General features: G+C 46.9%; 5 protein-coding genes across 9 annotated transcripts; 2 read left to right on the top strand and 3 right to left on the bottom strand.

Moving 5' to 3' along the window:
- Positions 1-418: 418 nt before the first annotated feature.
- LOC117141884 (heat shock 70 kDa protein 4) lies at positions 419-6675 on the bottom strand. Of its 4 annotated transcripts, none has more exons than XM_033305576.1 (7): positions 6571-6675; positions 5937-6208; positions 3642-4593; positions 3047-3577; positions 2143-2238; positions 1302-1502; positions 419-1232 (listed from the first exon to the last, which is right to left on the bottom strand). In XM_033305576.1, exons 2-7 carry the CDS (start codon positions 6041-6043, stop codon positions 609-611), a joined length of 2511 nt encoding a protein of 836 aa, XP_033161467.1. In that variant the 5' UTR covers positions 6044-6208; positions 6571-6675; the 3' UTR covers positions 419-608. The 4 variants fall into 4 exon arrangements, with proteins under 4 accessions (XP_033161467.1, XP_033161466.1, XP_033161468.1 ...); XM_033305575.1 differs by having other exon boundaries at positions 6546-6652; XM_033305577.1 differs by having other exon boundaries at positions 5937-6205; positions 6571-6636.
- Positions 6676-6840: 165 nt separating this feature from the next.
- LOC117139759 (delta-1-pyrroline-5-carboxylate dehydrogenase, mitochondrial) lies at positions 6841-8727 on the bottom strand. The gene has a single exon (XM_033302326.1). It carries the CDS (start codon positions 8710-8712, stop codon positions 6970-6972), a length of 1743 nt encoding a protein of 580 aa, XP_033158217.1. The 5' UTR covers positions 8713-8727; the 3' UTR covers positions 6841-6969.
- A 4-nt stretch (positions 8728-8731) lies between these two features.
- Positions 8732-11480, bottom strand: LOC117139760 (ADP-dependent glucokinase). The gene is made up of 5 exons (XM_033302327.1): positions 11184-11480; positions 10911-11129; positions 10684-10848; positions 9898-10624; positions 8732-9836 (listed from the first exon to the last, which is right to left on the bottom strand). The coding sequence occupies exons 1-5, from the start codon at positions 11324-11326 to the stop codon at positions 9585-9587; spliced, it is 1506 nt and encodes a 501-aa protein (XP_033158218.1). The 5' UTR covers positions 11327-11480; the 3' UTR covers positions 8732-9584.
- A 356-nt stretch (positions 11481-11836) lies between these two features.
- LOC117139761 (alpha-endosulfine) lies at positions 11837-13971 on the top strand. The gene is made up of 3 exons (XM_033302328.1): positions 11837-12149; positions 12530-12725; positions 13126-13971. Exons 2-3 carry the CDS (start codon positions 12540-12542, stop codon positions 13297-13299), a joined length of 360 nt encoding a protein of 119 aa, XP_033158219.1. The 5' UTR covers positions 11837-12149; positions 12530-12539; the 3' UTR covers positions 13300-13971.
- A 465-nt stretch (positions 13972-14436) lies between these two features.
- On the top strand, positions 14437-23079 carry LOC117139441 (PAX-interacting protein 1). Of its 2 annotated transcripts, XM_033301744.1 has the most exons (8): positions 14437-14799; positions 15154-17637; positions 17694-18209; positions 18282-18638; positions 18810-19848; positions 19954-21252; positions 21314-21545; positions 21601-23079. In XM_033301744.1, exons 1-8 carry the CDS (start codon positions 14725-14727, stop codon positions 22202-22204), a joined length of 6606 nt encoding a protein of 2201 aa, XP_033157635.1. In that variant the 5' UTR covers positions 14437-14724; the 3' UTR covers positions 22205-23079. The 2 variants fall into 2 exon arrangements, with proteins under 2 accessions (XP_033157635.1, XP_033157633.1); XM_033301742.1 differs by having other exon boundaries at positions 18282-19848.
- The last annotated feature ends 14 nt before the right edge of the window (positions 23080-23093 follow it).

The raw sequence follows: 23093 nt of genomic DNA, 5'->3' as shown, positions 1-23093 counted from the left end.
AAACAAAATAAAAAGTTGTCCAAGCCAAAGCGCATACAAAACTTTCGGTTCTTTGACACTTAAACAATTTCTTTCACAAACAATCCCAAAAATTAAAACACTTAAGTAAGAACAGAAATGCATGATTGGAATTATCATTGTTTTTATTTGATTATTTTAATTCCATTCATTTAGTGTCGCTTTGTTGATTTTGTTATTCAAATATATGAAAAATGGTCGATTAGAAATTGTTTTAGGGTTGTGTTTATGTTTCTGTTTCGGTTTCGTTTTGTATCATCAACACGGCAGCAGCAGAATGGGGATTCATCCTCGCCAGTTCCATCTTTTTCTACCACTCTCGCCCACATCCGTTTCACTGATTCTTGTATCCAGCCGCGGCCGCAGAAGCATTTTATCAAATTACTCTTACACTTGTAGGTTGGTTGTTTGCATTTTGTTTGTTGTGTTTATTTTGTTGTATTCTCTGCTAGTCCTGAAGCAAGTGCATATACAAATGTTGATTCATATATGTTTACCGTTTAAGTTATCGTTATTATTATTATCATTAATCGTTAGCCAATACCGCTGATAGCCGGGAACAACCGGATATCGGAATGAGCCTGATGGGCTCACTCCACATCCATGGAGGGATCGTTTCCTGCCGCGCTCTGGGCATTGTTATCCACATCCATTTTGTCGCCAGAATTACCCGCTGGCTCGCCGCCATTCTGTTCCGCATTCGCCTCGTCCTTGGGCGGTGTTGCTGTCTTGGCCGGAGTTGGCTTCGGTTTCGCCCTGTTGATCACCGAACTGACGCACGAGTTTAGAGTTTGCACCTCTTGGCGCACGGCGGAAATCTGGACGGGACTGTCAGCGGTGCGCGGCGACTGTGAGAACTTGGGCAGATTTGCATCCAGCCACGATTGCGCTTTGTCCGCCGTCTCCGAGATGTTGATAAACTCGGTTTCCGTGAGATGATCGTACTTGGGCGCACCCTTGCGGAACTCGGCCACTGCCAGACGTGCAATGGAAATGCTGTTCTTCAGCTCATCAAATGCAGCTGGTCCCTGCTCATAGTCGCTGGCGCGTAGCTTGATGGGATCCGTCTTCTGGTGCAGGGCCTGCAGGCGGCTGGTATAGATGTCACGCTCGCAGTCCTCGCCATCCTCGTACAGCCAGTTCTCGAGATCATTTAACTGCGACACGATTTTCTCGCGCTCAGACTCAACCACGAATCGCTCCAAGGGTCCACCCTGCAAAAGAGATGGAGCGAGTTTTAGATTTAAGAACTCACAAGAAAAGGATTTCGATGGATAAGTTACCTGCAGTTTGTTGCGCATATCGTAGACGAACTCCTCCAAGGCATTCTTGGCATCAATGCGCTCCGTTTCCTTCTGATCGTTGCCAATCATTTTCGACTCCTGCTGTGTGTAGTTGCTCAGGTCGACGGGGCTGAAGCCGTGTGTGGTGCACTCCAGGGGCAATTCGGTGGCTTTGGAAGCCTTCTTCTTTTTATCAGCGCCCTGGGCAGCAAAAGAAAGGCAAATGATTAATCGAAATGCGTAAACAAAATAGTTACAACGAGTTCAATTCAACTTTTCCAATAGAAAGAGAAAATTTGGAGCGGCGACAAACACATCAACAATAAAGCGAAGAGGAATAACAGCTCCAAGCGACAGCCTACAATATGAGCACAATACATTTTCGTGGGTGTTTGTTGTAAGCAGTTCCTATGAGTAACTGCGGATATTGTTTTTTTTTTTTAATTTGGAACAAGGTCGCGCTTTTTTCTCAGGTGTGTTTGAAATAATAATAATAAAAAAATAAAGCTTTTGGATACAATAAAATAAGATGGCAAACTGTGTAAGATTTTTTTTTTTAAATACATTTGTTTTTTTTTTTTTGGGAGCACATAGGGTAGGCGGCTTATGAGCGGTCTTCATCATTCGTTTCATTTTTGGTGGAAAAGATTAAACTTAAAAATTTCAAAAACCACAAAATGGTTAGATTCGTGCTTTTAAATTTTGTTGTACATTTCGTTAATCAAAATTTCCAATTTCTTGGCACACAAAAATGGGAGCAAAAAATTCAAATTTAGCGTTTTTTCTTTTTTTGTTGGTTTTGTTTTTGAATTGAAATTTGAGAAATTTGTGGAAAACGTACCGAACCAAACCAGCCCTTGACCCGCTGTGCCCACCCTTGTCCGCCAGGTGATGAGGCTGTTGATGTATTATTATCATCCTCATTCTCACAATATGCCTACGAGAGATCAAAACGCGCGCGTTCGCAAACATATCCAAAACAAACAAAAACAAATATTGCAGTGGTATATTTATAAAAATGAATGATTTATATCAAAAACACGTTCGTTTATACGTATAATTCAAACAAGTGCGCTACAGCTCCGGTTTTCGCATGTCCGATTATGGTAACGATCGAAAATATTAATAAGCAATAATATTGATGATTGAAGCTGGTAAAAATCATCTTTTACTGACTTTTAAAAGTACAAAAACTAAATTGTTTTGCCATTATAAAATAAATGTTCCCTAACCAGACATGGAAAACCGAAACTTATTAAGGAATTAGTCAAGAAATGCGACAATACGAATTGAGTTAGTTTCCGCATTTTCATGGTGCTTTTCTTTTTTTTCAACTTAAATCTTCCTTGCAATTTGGCTTCAATAGTTTACCACGAATGTGAGAAAACCAATCTTGAAAATTCAATTACACAATTTAAAGCTATTTTATGTTAAGGATGAGCTTTATGAAGTGAACTATAAAAAGCTAAAAGTTTAGTACCAGAAACTAAACGCCAAAATCAAATTGATACATAAATGTAAGAAAGAAATAATTTTCACGCTAGTTTTTACGGACAGACGTTATTGGACTGCTTTACAACAAACAATATCAGCTAAAGGCACTACACCCAACTCGTTTAATCCAGAAGGGAGGGATTAGTAGAATACAACTAAAACTGAAACAAGAGCAACACAGCAACCCCTATCCACAACAAAAGATGATGAGACAGTGACAGCGTGATTTGGGCGGGAGATGGTTGACTCACCTCTTGCTGACCATCCGCAGGTTCTCCAGCGTTGTTGGTCTGGTCACCTGGCTTTTCTTCACTGGCAGCCTGCTCAGCAGCTGCGGCAGCCTCTTCCGCCTCCTTCTTTTCCACCAAAGTGGCGGACGAGATTAGCACAATGCCATTGTTGTTGATGCGCACCTTCAGCTTTACATCCTGACCCTCGCCGCGTTCCGTCGGCTTCACATCCTTGATCTTCCACACGCCAATCGTTTGATCTGGATAGGGCACCTGCTGGCCGTACACAATCGAAACGTTGAACGGTCCCTTGCGGTTGATTGTCAGCAGGCGACTGAACGGAGAAGCATGGTATTGCGGGAAGATCTCGATCTCTCCCGGAGCAGCGGAGCCCTCACTGTCCCACAGCACCTTAACGGCGTAGTTCTGTATATCAGTGACGCCAAACTCTCGGACGCGTACAGCTGGCGACATGATGGCGCACTGAAGGGCTGCACCGCGAGACACAGCCTCGTCCTGGTTAAGAGTGGTGCTAGCCGGCTTGTTAAAGACCTACGAATAATAAGCGAAAGATTACAAATGTGACATTTAGCATGGATTGCATCAGTAGACTAACCTGCTCAATAAGCTGCTTTACGGACGGAATGCGTGAGCTTCCGCCAACGATCTCCACGGAGTGAATGTCATCCAGCTGCAACTTAGACTCGGCTAGCAAGCGCTTGAAAGTCTGCTCGACGCGCTGCAAGACGGGGGCGCACAGCTCCTCCATCTGCGACCGCTGCATGGACGACGAGACGTCGATATCATCCAAGAAGCACTCAATGTTCAACGGCAGCTTGGTGCTGTTGGCGGACATCTGCTTCTTCAGCTTTTCGATTTCGGTTAACAGGCGCAGATTGGCACGGGCATTGGTCTTGGCGTTGATCTTGTAACGCTCCTGGAACTCCTTGGCGAAGTAATCGCCCAGAGCCAGGTCAATGTCGCGTCCACCGATCTGGTCCCAGGTGCTGGCCAGCATCTTCAGTTTGCCCTTGGTGAAGGCACAGGCACTGGCCTGCAGTGACGAGTGCCCAAAGTCAACAAAGATCACGTTACGTGGCTTGTCCTCGAACAGATCGTTCTTGTAGAAGCCGTAGGCCAGCGCGGTGGCCGTCGTTTCGTTCATCAGTCGCAGGACGTTCAGTCCGGCGATCTGGGCGGCATCCAGGAGAGCCTTACGCTCTGCATTGGTAAAGAACACGGGACAGGCGATGACGCAGTCGTTAACCTGCGTCTGCATGGCAGCCGCCGATGTCTCCTTCAGCTTGGTGAAGAGCATCGCCGTCAGCTGCTCAGGCCCGAAATGCTGATCCTCCCCGAGGTAGTTCACCTTGATGCCAATGCTGCCATCGCCGCGCGCCTCCACGCGCGCTGGAATGCTCGTGAGTTCGTGTTGTACATGGGGATCGTTGAATTTGCGGCCAAGCAAGCGCTTGAATCCGCCAACTGTGTTTTTCATGTTTGTCACCTGCTGGTTCTTGGCGGCCACGCCGATGATACGCTTCTTGCCATCGAAGGCCACAAAGGAGCTGCAAGACAGCAGGGAGTAAAAATTGCCGGTTAGTGGATAGCTCTGCAGGCCATATAAGGTTAAAATATCTTAGTTCAGTATGTTCGTAAACAGTTGGGATTAAGTCATGGCAGTGGGATGTGGCACATATGTACCTCACTTAAACATTGAGTTTTAAAACTGTATTTTTCAATTAATTAAACGACCGCAACAAGCCAAACTATTTAAAGTCCTAATTATGAAATTAAATTATGGAAATTCTAGCAGGTAACTTCTTGGTATCCCAATCATGCGCAAATTATTGTACAGCAAAAGCTTTTACCTAAACATAGCTGCATATGCAACAGGTTACAAGTTCTCACCCTGTGAACGCTTATTATTTTCGAATAAAAGACTCAATCGACTTAAACTAAATGTTTTATAATCTTTAATATATACACGGGTAACATGAAAACAGCAACATAACCATGTAAACTATGCAGTTAAAACATAACTTTCTGCTTTAATTAAGAGTAAATTACCCGAATATATATCTTTATAAAACGGAAGTTGGTCAAATTTAGTACCCATTAAAAATAGTTTAACATATGCGGGCCCCACTGTGTCTGCATACGCGAGTGTGTGCTGTCTGTGTTTGCCGGCTTTGAAATTATTTTTGACAGCTTTGCACACGTTTTTCTGTGCTTTTTGGGCGCGCTCTCTCTCTCCCTCTGCACCTCTCACGCTTCACAACAGCTGCTGCTTGATTTCGCTCTCCGTACTCCGCTCTCTTCTCACCTTTGATGCTGCCTTCTTCTTGACCGCATGACGCATGCATCGCCAGCTCTTTTTTTTGGTGTGAGTGTGCCAAAAAAGTAAATTCGTACAAGTACAGGAGAGTGGGGAAGTGAGGACGATTGGAAAGATACGTAGGCCCACGCAGTCAACGGCATTTAAAATCAAAGGCACCCATACATAGGCAGCGGCAATAAATCGAAAAAGAGAGGCAGCGGAAACAGCAGAAGGGAGCAGATATTAGTGTGCCGCCGCCTCATTAAAATTGCAATTTGCAACACTTTTTATGGAAGTGCAATCGGCCAAATTTAGGCCTCCCGCAAAAGCGCACAAACAACACAGTACATAATGCACATATCTGGGGGTACACGTATGTTTTTCGAAGCGTTACCCATAACAACCATGGAATTTTCTAGGCGCGCTCTCTTACAAACACATTCACGCACACACACGCAAGGCATGACTTACAAATTCGACATAACCCCAAAAAGGCAAAAAGTCGAACGATTATGCAGACCGCAAAGCTTATCACTACAAACTGGGCCGTAATCCAGAGCATCGGATTGCGGGTAAGGCACGGGTACTTACGGCGTGGCCCGGAGACTGTAGTCATTGGCCAGCGTCTCGATTCCGCCTGATCGGGCTGCCGCTACATAGCAGCTCTCGTTGCCAAAATCGATGCCAATCACGGACATTTTTTTACTCGACTCCTTGTCGTCTGGCCGATGTTCCTAGTAAATTTGATTTAGAGCAGACACACTTCTTGGGCGTTTGCTGATTTTTCTTGTTTTCCTTCTCTCTTTTTGTTTTTGGGGGCGGAATAACGCGATCGCAGAGTTTTCTTTGTTTTTTTTCAGCTACTGCAAAATATACAAGTTGTAAAGAGAGGGAGACGTGAATTAGATAAAATGTATACTGAACACACAGCCACGCACGTGTCGGCTTGCTATCTGTTCTTTTCGTTTGACAAACAAGTCCAGAACATTCGATTCGATATATGCTTTTCACATTCACATCAATTATGGATTCGCTTTTCGCCTGCGAATGGAAATTTCTAGCGTCCGGCCTTCGTCGCTCTTTTCTCTCGCTCGCACGCACAGGAACCGTGGCGGAAAATTTTGCGATAAAATCACCAACGCTTGTTTGGCTTTCCACGAATTTGTTACTTATCTCTGCTCAAACAGATTGGTTACGCACGTTTTAGTTGATAAAGAGCAATCACCTTTGGATTCACGGTAATAGCGCAGAAACTTCTATTCGACACCGCACGTTTTTTTTACTGATTGTCTGCACCATAGAGCTGGACTAACCACTAGCGATAGGATCGATATGTCGAGCTTATTGGTTTTTGGAGAAATTATCTATCGGTTGTGACATTTATCGATAGTGCAAAATTGTGCAAATCTATCGCAGATTACAATTTAAATATTTCCGCCGAAAATTCAAAATCTGGTAACTCGTTATAAAATTGTTAGCAATTAGCGGTATATAAATGAGTATGAGATCAAAAGCCGATATCTGGTCATTCTTTTAATACTTGAAAAAACATAGTTTATCCAGTTTGTGGTTAAATAGTAAAACGCCACTTCAAATACACTTATTGTAATTTTGAAACACCCGCTCAGGGAAACGTTTTTGATCCATTTATGGGAGGTGCACCCTCCACAGTCTCCTCGATGAGCAGTGGCGAGCTCCAGCGCATAAGGAAGTAGGCAGATCCGGATTTATCGTTTGTCCCGGACAACCGATTTCCACCAAAGGGAGTCAGACCGTACGTGCTTCCCGTGCATCGCTCATTCACGTAGAGATTACTAGCGGACATTCGCAGTTGGTTCAGGCAGTGGAGGATAACCTCATCCCGACTTGCGAATATGGAGCCGGAAAGTGCGTATCTGGACTGATTGGCGGCAAGCTTGAGAGCCTCACTGAAGGAATCGTCCGAATAGACGAACACCGGCAAGAACGGTCCGCAGCAGGGCTCACACAGAAGTGGATCCAATGGATCCGCCACCCGGACAATCGTTGGAGAAACGAATCTACCAGTGCTGTCATCGCAGCTGCCTCCGCACAACTGTTCCATGTTCTTGGTGCGCTGCAGTAGTTTCTGCATCCGCCGGAAGTCATTTATATGGACCATCGCTCCCATATCCGTTCCCGATTCGACGGGGTCTCCGATGGTCAGTTGCTCCGTGGCCTCCAGCAACTCCTCCCTGAGGCGTGGCCACATTGACGAGGGCACGTACATCCGGGAGAGCGAATTGGCACACTGTCCGGCAAAGCCAAAGGCCGCCTGCACTGTAGCCGAGACGACAGATTCCACCTTGGCGCTGGCATGGACAAAATGAAAGTTCTGACCCGGGCACTCGGCCACCAGACGAGGAAAACAGATGTATCGCTCCATTCGATCGCTCACCAACTTGTGAACATGCCTATAACAAGCTGCACTGGCTTGAGTATTCAGCCCGGAAAAGTGCACGGCATCCGTGATGGTGTCTAAGAACAGGCGCTCGTTGGCCGGCACAAAGTTGATAACGCCGCTGGGCAAACCCGCCTCCTGGAAGGCTCTGTAAATTAGATAGCTCACAGGTGCCACTTCCAATGAGGGATTCCACAGCACCGTGTTGCCCATGAGCGCCGGACAGAGGGCCAAGCTGGATGACAAGGCCACCGATTCAAATGGTGCCAGTGCGGCCACAAATCCATCCATGGGTCTCAAATGAAAGCTGGGGAATACATTCATATCACCCTGGATCTCAAAGCGCAGCTCGGACAGGTGCTCCAAATAGTCAGCATTGGCCCTCAGCGAGGTGAGTAGCCGCCGAATGTCCCGCGTCGCATCATCGGCGGTTTTGCTAAGCGTCATCATCAGGAACACTCTCAGCCGCAGTTCGTCCTCCTCGATAATGGTAGCGGCGCGTCGCCAAATGGCCAGGCGCTCGGCGATGGGTACCAGACTCCAAGTTCCCTGCGCCGAAAGGGCAGACTTAATTGCCGCCTCGATTTGCTTGCGATTTGCGTAGTAGACGTGAGCCAAGTTCGTCTGCAGGTGATGCGGGCAGCAAACGCGCTGAGTGTCCATGGTATACACTGTATCATCGCCGATAATTGTGGGCACCTCCAACGGTCTGTGCTGGATCTCCTGAATGGCATGATTAACTAACACTTTCTCGTTCCTGTGAGTTCTTGGATAATCTTCCGCCGGCTGGGAATCCGCCTCGGTCTCTTGCTGGTCCTCATCGTGCTCCGGCTGGTCTGCTTTCTGCTTGTCCACGGAGATTCTTGCCTCGCCCTTAATGCTAGCCATTCCCAGGCGACGACATCTGAAGGACCAACGAGTGGGGACCGCGAGTCCCAGCTTAAGCATTGCTTGGACAATTTTAATGTGAAGCTTTTAACAGGAATTTATTCTACATCTGCCAGTTTAATATGCGTGTACTTAAGTGTAGAAAAATATATGTGTAATGTGTGTTTAAACAAAGCGTTTCGCAGATGTAAGACAGTTGTGGAAAAGGCAGTTCGCTTGCTGAATCCAAAGGCTTTCAAAACAAACTTCACATAATAATAATAATAAGACAATCATAATAAGATAAGAGATTTAGAATTTCTTGAGATTACAAATGTATTTGTAACAGAACAAAATTTAAGCACATAACATTTAAGGTCCAATTATCACAACATTTTTGTTTCAAAGGAAGAGGATTCAAATATTTAGACAAATGCAGGGAACTTGAGGTCACAACTATCTTTCCGTGCTGAATCGCTTGTTTAATTCGTTGAGGCATTTTTCTTTTTCGTTTGAAACCAAGTGCGCAAAACAAATTGTAAGTAGGAATGGCTCAAATATGTCAAAAAACGTAGAATTAGTGACTAACATAACTTAGGACTAGGTGACATTCGATGCTGTTGCATTAGGAATAATTTTGAACACGTGGAATTTACGTTTATGACGAGCGGGAATACATATGCAGAATTCAGCATCTTCGCCTAAAACTCATCTGGATATGTGGTCGCATGGGATTCGTTGCTTTCTTCGTGCTATCGGTTGAGCATATTCGTCAGATTTGTGTGAAGGTAACGCGTTTCTAAGGTCACTAAGGTGCTAAACATGCCGAGTCCATGTCCATCCAGCGGGGGAATGCATCGGGGTTACGTCCTGGCCTTCTATTCGAGTCTTTCATTGCAGGTTTCTAGTAAAATACTATGCAGTCTTTGCCTGTCCCATCGCGATCGCCACTCCTACAACTGTGCCGCCAGTCCGGATGCGGAGATGTTGTCGCCAGCTCCAGCCGTTTTTCTAGCTTCGCGACACACCAGCACCGGGGCCACACAGATCTCCACCTCTAGCCGTTGCCGCTGACGACCGTACTGGATATACTCCCGCCAACATGGCACGGGACTGGCTGCACCAATGCGCATCCGCGGCGCATCCTTCTGAGCCGAGGTGGCGAAACTGTCATCCAGAACCTGCAGCACTGACTCCGGGTTGATCTGCGGATGGAGGAATTATCAGTGCAAAACTAGAACATACTACACATAAATGCGTACTCACAAATTGGGATTTGCAGACGTATCGGTGAGCAGTGAGCGCTGCCTTTGCAGCGGCAGCACGTGTGTTTTTCCACTTGGAGCCCGCTGTGGTAAGGATCGCCTGATAGGCCAACGTGTGCACATGGATCCGCGAGATAGAGCGACGCTTGGCATCGCTTGTTCTTCGGTCGTCGTAATCTTCAAGGAGACTAATGAAAACCTGCCGCATCTGGTCAAGGGTGTGAGCTATGCGTGGATTCCAGTCGGTGGCTAAGGTTGTCCGTCCGTGGGCAATCACCTGCTGCAGGTTAGAGAGCTCCTGTTCGTTCATTCCCAGGGAATCTACGTAGGGCAGTACGAAATGTCGCAGCTGCTGCAGCAGCTGCAACTCCACGTAAGAGGCCATCTCGAAGTGGTTTAAAGTGCCCTCAGGCTGGCTGGTTAGTTGCCTTTGTACTTGCTGCAGGCGCGCCTCGCGCTCACCAGACTTAAAGGTGAACATGTCCATCATTTGCAGCCCGCTGACAACCAACAGCTGTGGCTGATACATCTTCAAAGCATCCGTCAACTGCTCCACGGCCCGCAGATGCGGATTATTTCGATCGTTGTGCAGTATGTAGCGATTGGCGCGAGGTGCCACATATGGGCCCCATCTGTCACCAGCCTTGTACTCCAGAATAAGATGGATATCATCGTTTGGAATCTCGTCGCCAGCCAGACGAATCTCCTTTGGCAGCAGTGGGCGCAGCCTGAATAAGTTTTTACATTAAGTTCCATAAAACAATATGTTATTCAGATGGGTAATTACTTTCTAGACATGTGTGCGCCCAGTAGCACTTGAGCTCCTTCCATAAAAAAGCGCACGGCCATCAGTGGGGCGTTGCCACCCATGTACCAATGGATCCTCTCCTTGTCCATCACCTTGGCGTAGCCCACAAGCTGTGTGAAGAGGGTACTGTTTGCCATCACTCGCCTGAAAAGTTGATCAGTATACAATAAAATATTGGATATCCATGATCCTCCCATATAACTTACTCCGCTGCAGCGCCGTTCTGAAAGTAGTAGGCAAAGGACTGCAAGAGCTCGTCCTCGTTGTTCACGACCGCCCGAGATCCTGTAGTGGCTGCTGCGACTGGAATCCGGCGCCCATAGTAGCGATCCAGAAATTCAGTGGCGTTTATCTGCAAGTCTGTGCAGGCTCCGTATCCGATGGCTACCTTGGGTGCCGGTTCCAACGCGGTCCGCTTCAGGGATCTGAAATACAAATGTATATAGAGCTAGTGCTGCAGTGTAGCCGAATGAACTCACCCCTCGATTGCCAGGAGCCCGGTGAGCAGGACAGTCGTCCTGTTAAGCGTCTGCAGGGCGATGAATGCCTGCCAAATTATTGAAACAAAGGCCGTTAGGACGGAACAGCCGGTGATCCATCCCATGTATCGCATGGCGGTCATTGTGGGCGTGGATTGTTGTGTGATTGGTTCGCCTCAGTTTGGGCTCTCCAAACTATTTTGTATGTGACAATCCGCTAACCGGCTACGCCAACTTTCTTATCAGAATTATCGCCCTTTTTCCTTTGAGATGCTTCGAAGCTAGCGATGACACTATCTGCAGTTCTTGAACTACAGCGATAGTACGACCAACAGTTACATTTGAATTTTATACTGCTATACTATATTTTAATATATTAAGATATATTTAAATTGAAATGTGCACTTATTACAACGACCTCTCACCGTGTTAATTTGTTCACACAGCTTACATTGTATGTAAACTGCTTTTTTTTGTGCAGAAATGTATTTTCGCTATCATATTGGGTATATATATATATATATGTATATTTTAATTTTTTAAGAAAACAAATACAATGCAATTGCTTATCGATGACAACAATGGTTTGAGCCACAGCTACTCGAAGTTGGACAGTTCAGTATTGAGCAACTGTAGTTTCGATAACCGATATGTTCCGAAATAACGCCTTCTGCTATCGAAGACAGTCTTGCGTCTGTAAAGTGATAAAATAATTTTACAATTGAATCGCCTTGGGAATTTCAGTCACTGTCCCAGCGCCAAATACATTATTCGTGTTACAGCCTGATTAAGTCGAACAACACAGCATTTGCCGGAATCGTTAGCGAATAGCAACACTCTCCGCTAATTCGGCACGCTAATTGGCAAAACCGATTCGATTCCAGGGAAGGAGACACACTGATAGACGGGTGAAGAACAAAAGGAGAAGGAAAACAACAGTTAATCGTCAAATTTTACAGGCAAAAGGTGAGCAACTACGCCTTGCACACAAACAACCGCATCGACGAGCACACACACGCACACACAGGCCTTATCGCCTGCGTAGTGGTTGGTGTATATAAAACATTAAAACAATATTTGCACATCCGATTATTACTATAATATTTCGCGTCCACATATATTAGCAAGTGTGCGTGCGCCTGCCCTGGATTTGCGTGCCAGTGTTTGTGCGAGCCTCGCGCGTTTGTGGCTGTGTGTGTGATGAAATGCAATTTTCTCTTGGCATTTTGCGCGCCTCCGATTTTCGCTGCCCCTCTGCAAGTCCGGCGCCTCCCCCCTTTTGCCATTTACCATATCCGGTGTCGCCATTGTCGCACCTTCGATAATCCCAGTACTATCTCCCGTAGGCAGTCCACAATGAGCTCCGCGGAGGAAAACAGCAACAGCCCGGCCACCACGCCTCAGGACAACGAGCCCACCGAGCAGGCCAACCTCACGGATCTCGAGAAGATCGAGGAGGAGAAACTCAAGTCCAAGTATCCCAGCGGAATGCGCGTGCCGGGCGGACACTCGGCCTTCCTCCAGAAAAGGCTGCAGAAGGGGGTGAGTGATTAGCACAATTCGAAAACAATCAAACAATAAGTTTACTAAACAAAAGTTAAAGTTTATTTGCATTGCTTTCCGTGTTCGGGGATACCCAACCCCTGTAATTTTAATATCAATTGAAAATAATAATAACCAAATTAGTAACCAAATCATCTTCGTCATCATGCTTCCTCTATTCTGAAATCTATACCATTTGGCAATTGCTTAAAACTTATTACTTTCTGAAACAATGAAACTCAACAATCACAGCGATTAGTTTTTATCACCTTGATGATCTTGTAGACAAAATCATATTGTTACATTACGTTTGCAGTTGGAAGATATCTCCGTTTTAGTTCTAAAAAGTTATTCGATTATATAAGAGAAATCTAATATGTATTTGAATTCCTTCCCACAGCAAAAGTTCTTCGACTCGGGCGATTACCAGATGGCCAAGCAGAAGGGTGGCGGCGTCAAGCAGGTCTTTGCCAACAAGGTGACCACCGGGGAGGCCATTCCCACGCCCGAAACTGTGCCGGCGCGCAAGACTTCGATCATCCAACCCTGTAACAAGTTCCCGGCGACGAGCTAATTTACTCACCACTCAACACTCACCTCTACTGTATCCACAACCTCAAGTGCAGCCAGTTCCCCGTTCCCCACTTCAAATGCTCTATACCTAATTTTAAAGAAAAACCTAATGCTAAGATGGCTGCTGCCGGATTGTGCGGGCATTTCGCGACAGTTTACAACTGAAATTCTAGCTCCCTGTTCAGTGTTTCCCCCGTTTAATTCAATCGCCATCCGCACTGGCCAATCAATCTCAAGATCCCCTCATCAGTACATCTCTCAGGCCGGGGAAGCGGAGATGGCGAGCCGAGCAGCGCGAAATTTATTGCAACAGTTATATATATCTCTATCTTTGTAACATTAAACTAACTTACCCTCGTCGTACGTAGTTGTAAGTATTACGAGCATAATAAATTTAAGTTGGAGCCAGCCACACACACACGTTCTCGTACATTACTGGGATTCCATCAACTTCTTAACATTTTTAAAAAAAAGTTCGCCATGCTCTATGGGAAATGTTTTTATATTTTATTTTCATTCATTTTATAAGCAGTTGACGGAATTTCACCTAACTAATTGATAATAAAATAGGTGCTGCTGCTTGCAGAGCTAAATTTTTGAGGCAAAAACCAAACAGTCGAGTTAAAATGAATTTGTAAATCAAGCAGAGCTAAAATAAATGTATGTACGTATACTTATAAATGTGTTGATTTCCTGGGGCGCTAATCCCACAACTGAATCGGAAATGTGCCATACAAATGTTTACTTAAATTATAAGTGCCCGAGTGGCGTCTAATTAACTAGGAAATGTTCCTTCGAGCGGTGTGGTATGGTAATTGGTTGTTCAAATTGGACGGGAACGAAATTAAATCACCAAAATAGTTGGGAAATACAGAATATTGGATACAAATAGATGGGTTATTATATTTTCATACGAATATTTTAACTATATTTATAGTAAAAAGTTCAACCAACTCGCAGTGAGTTTTAGGGCCAATTAAAATAGGTTTAACCAATAAAAGAGCATTTTCGTCCACAGTACAAATGAAATCAATCAAATATCCAAGTTTTCCACCACTTTGGTTTTCCACAAATCGATGCCAGCAGATTAAACATCGATATTGCCACACTTCTGGAACTATCGATAGTATCGCATAAACAGAGTTTTGTTCCAACTCTAGGCGGAAGGCGCAGCGGTGATAAAAGAGAAAAAGTGATCTTTAAATGCAATTTTTCGGTTCCAAATTGCATTTGGTATGTGCTTCGCGATAAGTACCGCATCGCACACCGTTTTTCGAAGTTCGCGAACGACCAAGATCAACGGAAAGACGAGAAAACACGCCGCAATGTAGATGCCCACGAGCAGCCGCGGCAGCAGCAATAACAAAAGCAAAAGTGAAATTATCGCCGCCAGAGAAGTGCAAGTGGTCAAACAAACGGCGGCGCCATGGAGAACCTCAAGATAAGCGACAAACTGTTCGAGGATGTGATATACTTTGTGGTGGGAAATCTGGATGAGGAGGTAAAAAGCTGCAAAGCGAATCTTTCGTTTGCTGTTGCTGTACTTGCATTGTGCGTGCGTGTGTGTGTGTTTGTGTGAGCGGGTGTGCGTGCGTCGCACAGGGTGGTTTGGAGCGCGGGCGTACAGGGTGACCCGAACATCTTGGCAAATGCGCGCCATAAAAGTTGCCGGCAAATTGCCATGTGTGTGTGTGTTTGTGTATTTGAGTTTGTATTGGTGCTAAATCAACTGATTTTTGTTTTGGTTCTCCGCTACCAACGAAAGCATCCATATTTTGCACCCTTCTTATTTAGTCTCATAAATATAGGTTTTATGTGTAATGTTATTAATAATTATTATGCCTTTGCCTTGCAGATCGAACGCTTTCTCAAGAGCGGTGGCGCTCAGTCGAAACTGTTCCTGTCGGACCAAATCACCCACATGATATGCGCCACCAACTACAACGAGGAGGAGCTGTCCATGAACCTGGACCTCTACAGTGCAATTCCCGTAACGGAGCAATGGATCGTGCACAGCGCCAAGCTAGGCCGAATGGCCTCGACACGGGCGTTCGACCCGAGTCCGAATCAGATGCGGTTGATGCGCGGCATTCGGGTGGCCATCACCAATGTGGTGGCAGGGGATCGAAGGCGTCTTTATGCCATGCTGACGTACCACGGCGCCGTAGTCACACACAGCTTTGGGGCCACCAACACGCATCTGGTATGCGGTGCAGCCAACGGTGGCATCTACAACAAGGCACTGGCCCTGCCCAAAAATGCCATCATTATTGTGACGCCCGACTGGGTGACAGATAGCCTTAAGTACAAAAACTGCATGCCGGTGGAGACGTATCATCCGAGACTTCTGAAGCCCATCGAAAAGCAGCGAACACAAAAGCAGCAGGCCACGCAGCAGCAACAAATCCAGCAGCAGCAGCAATTGCAGCACCAACAACAGATGCAACAACAGCAGCAGCAACAACAACAACAGCAGCAGCAACAACAACAGCAGATCATCCAGCAACAAGCAACGGCTACTTCTGCCCTGTCTGACATCCTTGGCTTTGGCGAGGACAGCGTGGCTGCCAAGAGCATCGCTAGCATTAAGTCCCAGCTGCAGGCTTCAGCCGAACAAATACAGCAGCAACAGCTGCCCGTGCCCGCCCAGCAGCAGGTGGTCTTTGTGCGCCCACAGCCACAACCCCAACAGCCAGCACAACAATCACCTCACCAGTTACAGCAAGGTGGTCCTCAAGCACCTACTCCTGCACCACACCCGCAGCATCAACAACAATTAATAATTCAGCAGCAGAAGATTATCCCCGCCAACCTGCAGCAGCAACCACAGAACCAGCAGCAGATCAAAAATATCCTACAGCAGAGGCAAATGAAAGCGACGCAGCAGTCTCAGCAACAGCAACAAATCCAAATGCAACTAATGCAGCAGGAGCAACAGCCTCATCCTCAACCACTTCCACAGCAGCTTGCGCAACAACATCCGCAACAAATCGCACAGCAACTTCCACAGCAACTTTCTCAACAACATCCACAACAAATTCCTCAGCAGCAACAGCAGTCGCCCAGACTGCCAACGACTCCAACAGGTCGGCAGACACCACGAACACCATCTACAACGCCGCAGCCCGTGCAATCCCCTCAGCACCACCAGCAGATAGTTCAACAGCAACAGGTGGTGCAGCAACAAGTGGGCCAGCAGCAAACAATGGTACAGCAGCAGCAGATAGTTCAGCAACAGCAAATTGTTCAGCAGCAAGTTGTTCAGCAACAGCAGCCACAACAACAATCTGTGCCGGTTTCGCCGCAAATCATACACCAACATCTAATGAGGCAGCAACAAATGTTGAACCAGAATCAAATGCAATTTCAGCAAATGGTGCAAAGTGGACAAGCATTGACGCCACAACAGCAGCAGCAGCAGAGACAAATTCAGCAGCAGCTGCAACAAAATATGCAGCAGCAGCAACAATTACAGATGCAAATGCAGCAGCAGCAACAGCAACAGAATCTACAGCAACAACAGTCGCCACGGATGGTACAAAACCGTTCGCCGGTAATGCCACCAAGTACGCCATCCCCATCGTTGCAGCAACAGCATCATCATGCAACTAGCAATATGTTGCCGCCACAATCGCCGCGACAACTGCAATCCCCGGCTCCCCAAATGACTCCGCCACCTCCTCCCTCGCCGCAAAACGCCCAGCAACAACATTTGCGCCAGCAGCAACAGCAAATGCAACAGAGTCGACAACAGCACATGATGGGGTCGCCGCAACAACCTCAACCACCTTCTATGATGTCGCCGCAGCAGCAGCAACAAATGCAGCCCTTTCAACAGCCCGTCCATCAACAGCAGCGCATGCAATTGCAGCAGCAACAACAACTGGCCCAACAGCAGCAACAACAGCAACAGCAGAGTCCCCAGCATATTTCTCCGCAATCGCCCCAGATTTCTCAAACTCCACCCATGCAGGCGAAGCTGCATCAGCATCAGGTTGCTCCTGGACAAGCCACTCAGCCGCAGCAATCATTCTCCCAGCAGAAGCCTATCGATCCAACGGACCCCGTTCAGGTGGCTCAAGTCCTAAGTCGATCTGCATTGAGCAGCAATCAGGACTCGTTGATAATGAGGCAGCAACAATTGAAGCAGCAACAACAGATGCAACAGCAACAACAAATGGCACCGCAGCCCCAGCAGCAGCAAATGGCACAGCAACCGCAACAGCAGCAGCAGCAGCAACCACAACAGCAGCACACCCCTTCTCCGCGGCAATCGCCACTGCAACAGCAACCTACTACCCCCACCTTGCAACAGCAGCCACCCCAACAGAACGCTCAAGTAAATAAAGAACATATAATATTTTTTACCGGAAATTAATTATTGCTTCTTTTTAGCAAATACAGCAGCAGCAACAACAACAACAGCAGCAGCAGCAACAACAACAGCAGGTCCTGACGCAGCAACAACCACAGCCTGGACAACAGCAACAAGTCATCACTCAGCGCCATGTTATAAACACATCCACGGCTCAAGGACAACAAATCATTCAAAGCCATATGTCTTTGGCCTTACAGAAGCAGCAGCAAATGTTGCACGTTCAACAACAAGCACAGCAGCAGCCGCAGCAGCAACAACAGATTTCTCAAGTGCAGCAACTGCCGCCGGCACAGCAGCAGCAACAGCAACAGCTTCCGCAACAGCACCAAGTTCAACAACAACAACCGCAACAAGTTCAGTTTACACAACAACAGCAAATAGCACTTGGAGCTGGTGGTCAAGTGCGGATAATTCAACAAACCATACAACGTCCACCAACCAATGTTCAGCAACAGCAGCAGGTTCCACAACAACAACAACAGCAGATTATTGGTCAATTTCCTCAGCAACAGCTGCAGCAACAACCGCAGCAGGTATGCCTACTCTTAGTTGTTTGTCTTATTTTAAATATTTACCACAATATATTTTCGTTTGATTCCCACCAGCAAATTTCTGGAGTTCAGCAGCCACAACAACAGCAGCAGCAACAAAAGACCTTTATAATTAGCCAGCAGCACTTTAATCAGCTTAGCGTACAACAGCAACAGCAAATCCTGGCGCAAAATCCGCAGAGCCAAAACGTTTACGTGGTCAACCAGACGCAACAGCAACTTGTGCAGCAACAACAAATGTTGCAACAGCAGCAGATTATACCACAGCAGCAGCAACAGCAGAGGATGCAAATGCAGCAGCAGCCGCAACAGATTGTTGTAAACCAGCAAATACTCAGTGATCCACAGCGCTTGCAGTACCTACAACAACAGCAGTTAATGCAAAAACAGCAACAGCAGCAGCAACAACAACAGCAGCAACAACAGCTAGTGGGACCACAACAACAGCAAATCCTTATACAACAGCAGCAAACACCCCAACAACAGCAGATACTGCAGCAAAAACTGTCCAACGATAATCAGCAGCAACAAATAATGCAGCTTATCACGCAGCAACAACTGCCTCAACGCACGCCGCCTCCGCAGCAGCAGCAGCAACAACAGCTGTTGCTTCAGCAACAACAGCAATCCCCACAACATCATCCGCAAATGCAGCAGCAGCATTGGTCACCGCAAAGTCCTGCTGGCGGTCAGCTTGCGCCCAGCACTCCAGGCACACCCACCAGTGTTGGGATGCAATCACCCCTGCCCGGCGGACCAACAACGCCGCAGCCGCAGCCTCAGCAGCAATTTGTTCCGCGTGGATTGCGGCCGCAAACCTCTTGGCCCGGCCAGCCTCAACAGCAACAGCCTCAACCCACTCAACAACAGCAACAGATCGTGCTGCCGCCACCGCAACAACAACAGCCGCAGCAGCAGCAACAGCATATTGGTCAGCAACAACAGTTGGTAATGCAACAGCCACAGCAACAAAAAATCGTGGTGGACGAAAAAACGCACGCGCACCTCATGTCGTTGGATGCTCACAAAAGAGCCGAATATATTACTAAGTTGAATCAGCAGAACAAACCTCGAGTAATGCTTCGCCAGCAGGTTGCCTACCAGCCGCGACCTGGAGCACCGGGCAGCATAGTAGCGACGCGACCGGCAGGCCCGGTTCCGCCCGGTCACATTATTGTGCAACACCAGATGCCACCCGGATTAACACAACAGCAACAAGTGCTCTGGCTGCAACAGCAGCAGGGAAAACGACAGGTCGTTGTACGCGCCGGAACTCCTGGCTTGAGTCCGATTCAACAGCAGCCAGGAGCGGGACCACCGCAACAGCAGTCGCCTCAACAGCAGCCCTTCAACCCCAATGATCCCAACCAGCAAATGCTGATGCAGCGCCAGCAGCTGCGAGTCCAACAGATTCCCATTCAGCAACAGGGACCTCAGCAGCTCGGCAAGCAAACAGTGCAGCTTATCACCGGGCCCAATGGCCAGCTAATTGAACAACAGACCATTGTACAACAGCCGCAGCAGCAGACCGCACCGGGCACACCTACCACTCCAGGAGCAGGAGGTGTTCTTCCCGGAAATGCCAACATAATGACGCAAACTTTGGTCATGACTTCAACGAGTAAGTAAATGCATTAATCTATTACATAGATTTGTACTATTTATATGAATCGATAATCATTAAAAAAAGGATAATGCACATAGTAACCAATTTCTTTTTGCACAGCTCCCGATGGACAGCCGCAACAATCACCGCAGCAAATGAACCTCAAAACAAAGACAGCCCTGGCCAACATGTTGAGCAATCGCTTAGGAAACAATGGAGCCCAAACACCGCAACAGCAAATAATTCAACTTCCCGATGGACAGCAGCCACAGCAACAGCAGATTGTACAACAGGTGGTGGTGACCGGAGCCATTCAGCAGCAGCAGCAACAATTACTATTACAACAACAGCAGCAGCAGCAACAACAACAAATGGTTGTCCAACAGCAATTACCACAGCAGCAACACGTCGAGCCACCGTCGGCAGCTGGTGCTCTTAGAATGATGGGCCAGCAACATAACGCAACCGCCGGAGTTCCTGGACCTCCGCGAACTCAGCAGGAGTTGCTCATGCTGCAGCAGCAGCAGCAACAACAACTGCTGCAACAGCAGCAAATGCGCAGAGTTGTCACCCTACCACAACAACAGCAGGCACCGCAGCAACATCTAGTCCAGCAGCAGATCGTAGTCGCTCCGACGCAATCCCCCCAGCAGCAGCAACAGATGGCTGTGGGAGTGGGCGTGGGTGTGCCAGTGCAGCGGACTCCTCACGGCTACATTCAAACTCGTCCCGGTCAGCAACCTATCCCGATGCCGCAGTTCTACGGGCACAATCCGAACCTGAAGTTGCCAGCCGATCTCTTTCTGGTGGGCTGTACGTTCTACATTGTGGAATACGATGAAACAGACGGTGATGAACTGCCCATCTGGCTAGATACCATCAGGCAGTTTGGCGGTGACATCGAACGCGTTTACTGCCCCCGGGTAACCCATGTTATTTGTCGCACTCAGCGTCATGGCGTGGTGATGCAGGCGTTGCGAGATGCCAAGCGCTGCGTCACTGCCTACTGGCTGAGTGATATTTGCTTAAAGCGCCAACTGATGCCACCGTGGCAGCCGTTGCACCTGCCGTTCCCCAGCCAGTTTGGCTATCGTAAGCCGCTAGAACGCTATATCATAACGTCGGAGGGCTTTGAAGGCGAGGAGGTTGTGAGATTACAGCAGATGGCAGAGGAGTGCGGTGCCATCTACACCTCCTATCTGTCCAAGGTGAACACAGTGGTCGTGTGCAAGCAGCTTGAGGGCAACAAGTTTAATGCCGCCAAGGAGTGGAACATACCGATGGTCAATGCGCTTTGGTTAAGCGACGTGTGCATCGGTAACCTTAGTGGCCTCTCCCAGTATGAGAATCCCAAGTACCAGCAGTACAACTTGGTCGCTCCATTCCGCATCGAATGCAATTTGGTGGCTCACCTGCTAAGTAAGTGCACAATAAACTCGTATTATATTGTCAAATCATTTGACGATTTATTTCTTAACAGCTGCTTGGAAGGCGCCCATCAATCTAACCCAGGAGGCACACGAACGGGTCAAGCGACACTTATCCGATCCCTACGGCAACGAGCAAAAACTGAAGCGCCAGAAGATGAACGCATTCCAGCAGGAGCAGCTGCCAGAGCAAATTGTCTGCGTAGAATATCCAACTACCACCAAACCACCGAAGGTCATATTTTCCCAGGTCGCAGATGCCGAGGCACTTAAAAAAGCTGTGTTGTAAGTATAACGAAACATATTTTTAGCTTCGTTTTTATAACTCCTTTTTTTTTAGAATTTTGGGTGGAATTGTGGTGGACAGCCCTGCAGATGCCACTCACCTGGTAATGACACGCGAGAGTCGTACCTGCAAGCTAATCCAGGCCTGCTGCCACGTCGATTATGTGCTGAAGTCGAGCTGGATCGCTGATAGTGCCAAAGCTGGTAAATTTGTGCCTACAGATCCATACCGCATACAGCACATACCGGTGGACGAGAACCTGCAGTTCAATCTGAATACCGTGCTGTGCGCCCCCACTCGTTCAACGCTGTTTGCCGGCAAATACTTCCATGTGACGCCGGACGTGTTCCCAGCTCGCGAGGAAATTATACGAATGATTGAATCGTCTGGTGGTAAAGTGGAGCCTAAGCGAAGAAGTGGTGCATCTGTGGCGGAAACACACATGCAAGCGCCCGATTCCTATATCATTGTAACCTGCCCCACGGACATGCATCTCTGTGCGGATCTCACGCGGCACGGAAATCCCAAGTGTCATATCGTTTCCACGGAGTTCGTCATGAGCTCGATACTCAGGCAGCAGCTGGAGATTGAGCCCAATCTTATACCCTACTTGTACAACAATAACAATGTCAATAGCTGCAATAGTAATAAGTCCTAGCGCCGAGTGTTTTGGTTGCTGTAGAGCTGAGATAAGGTCTCAGACTCGCTGTATAGTCACAATAGAATTTATGCGACCTGTTATCAAGTACGTATGGGTATGACACTGCCACCTTGCAATGTCATTGGCCATTGATGTTGTAGGCCGCGCCAATTTCTTATGATATACCAACGCGAAACTAGTCCATGGAGTTCGTCAATTCAATCGGGCATGCCAGAACGAATGAGTTTATAGGGTCTCGGGCACATCGGCATATCGGTCACAGCTAGACAAATTTATTGCATCCCCCTATTTTAAAATAGTTAATTTTTTAAATTTTTTCTGTGCGCCAGCTCATATTAAATTGTATATATTCTGGGGAATCGAAATCTTTTCGTTCTTGATCTTTTTATAATCCACGAGTAGAATCTATAATTATATCTAGAGCGATCCATATTTTTGATATGTTAATGCTGATTGGTATTAATGCGGATCGTTTCAATCATTAGGTTTATATAATTGTACAAATAAATCAATTATTTTGTGCAAAGCTTGAACAGAATCGTTAATTGTTCATATTTAATATACAGCTCGACCGATATGTATAGAAATATATAATCTAGCGTGTAACAAAGAACTACCTTAATTAGTGTTAGGATTACCAGTTCAAACAATCATTTTACATATTTTTGTAGGTTCAGGAACCTTTACCTTTAGGAAGTCACGCAAATATACACATATATTTCCTAAAGTATACGAAATGTTTCACAGAAATTTATATTGTCGGCTATTAGGATGCTAAGTACTTTTCACTAGGTAAAGCCAATATTTTGCGATGTAATATTAATTATAGGTAGGCATTGTACGAATTGTATGAAAAATAAAAATAATGTTAACTCGAAATGTGCCT

The sequence above is a fragment of the Drosophila mauritiana genome, chromosome 3L (genome assembly GCF_004382145.1).
Source record: "Drosophila mauritiana strain mau12 chromosome 3L, ASM438214v1, whole genome shotgun sequence".
Classification (NCBI taxonomy): Eukaryota; Metazoa; Arthropoda; class Insecta; order Diptera; family Drosophilidae; genus Drosophila; species Drosophila mauritiana.
The sequence above is the reverse complement of the archived record's forward strand: the minus strand, read 5'-3'. Positions and strand labels throughout refer to the sequence as shown.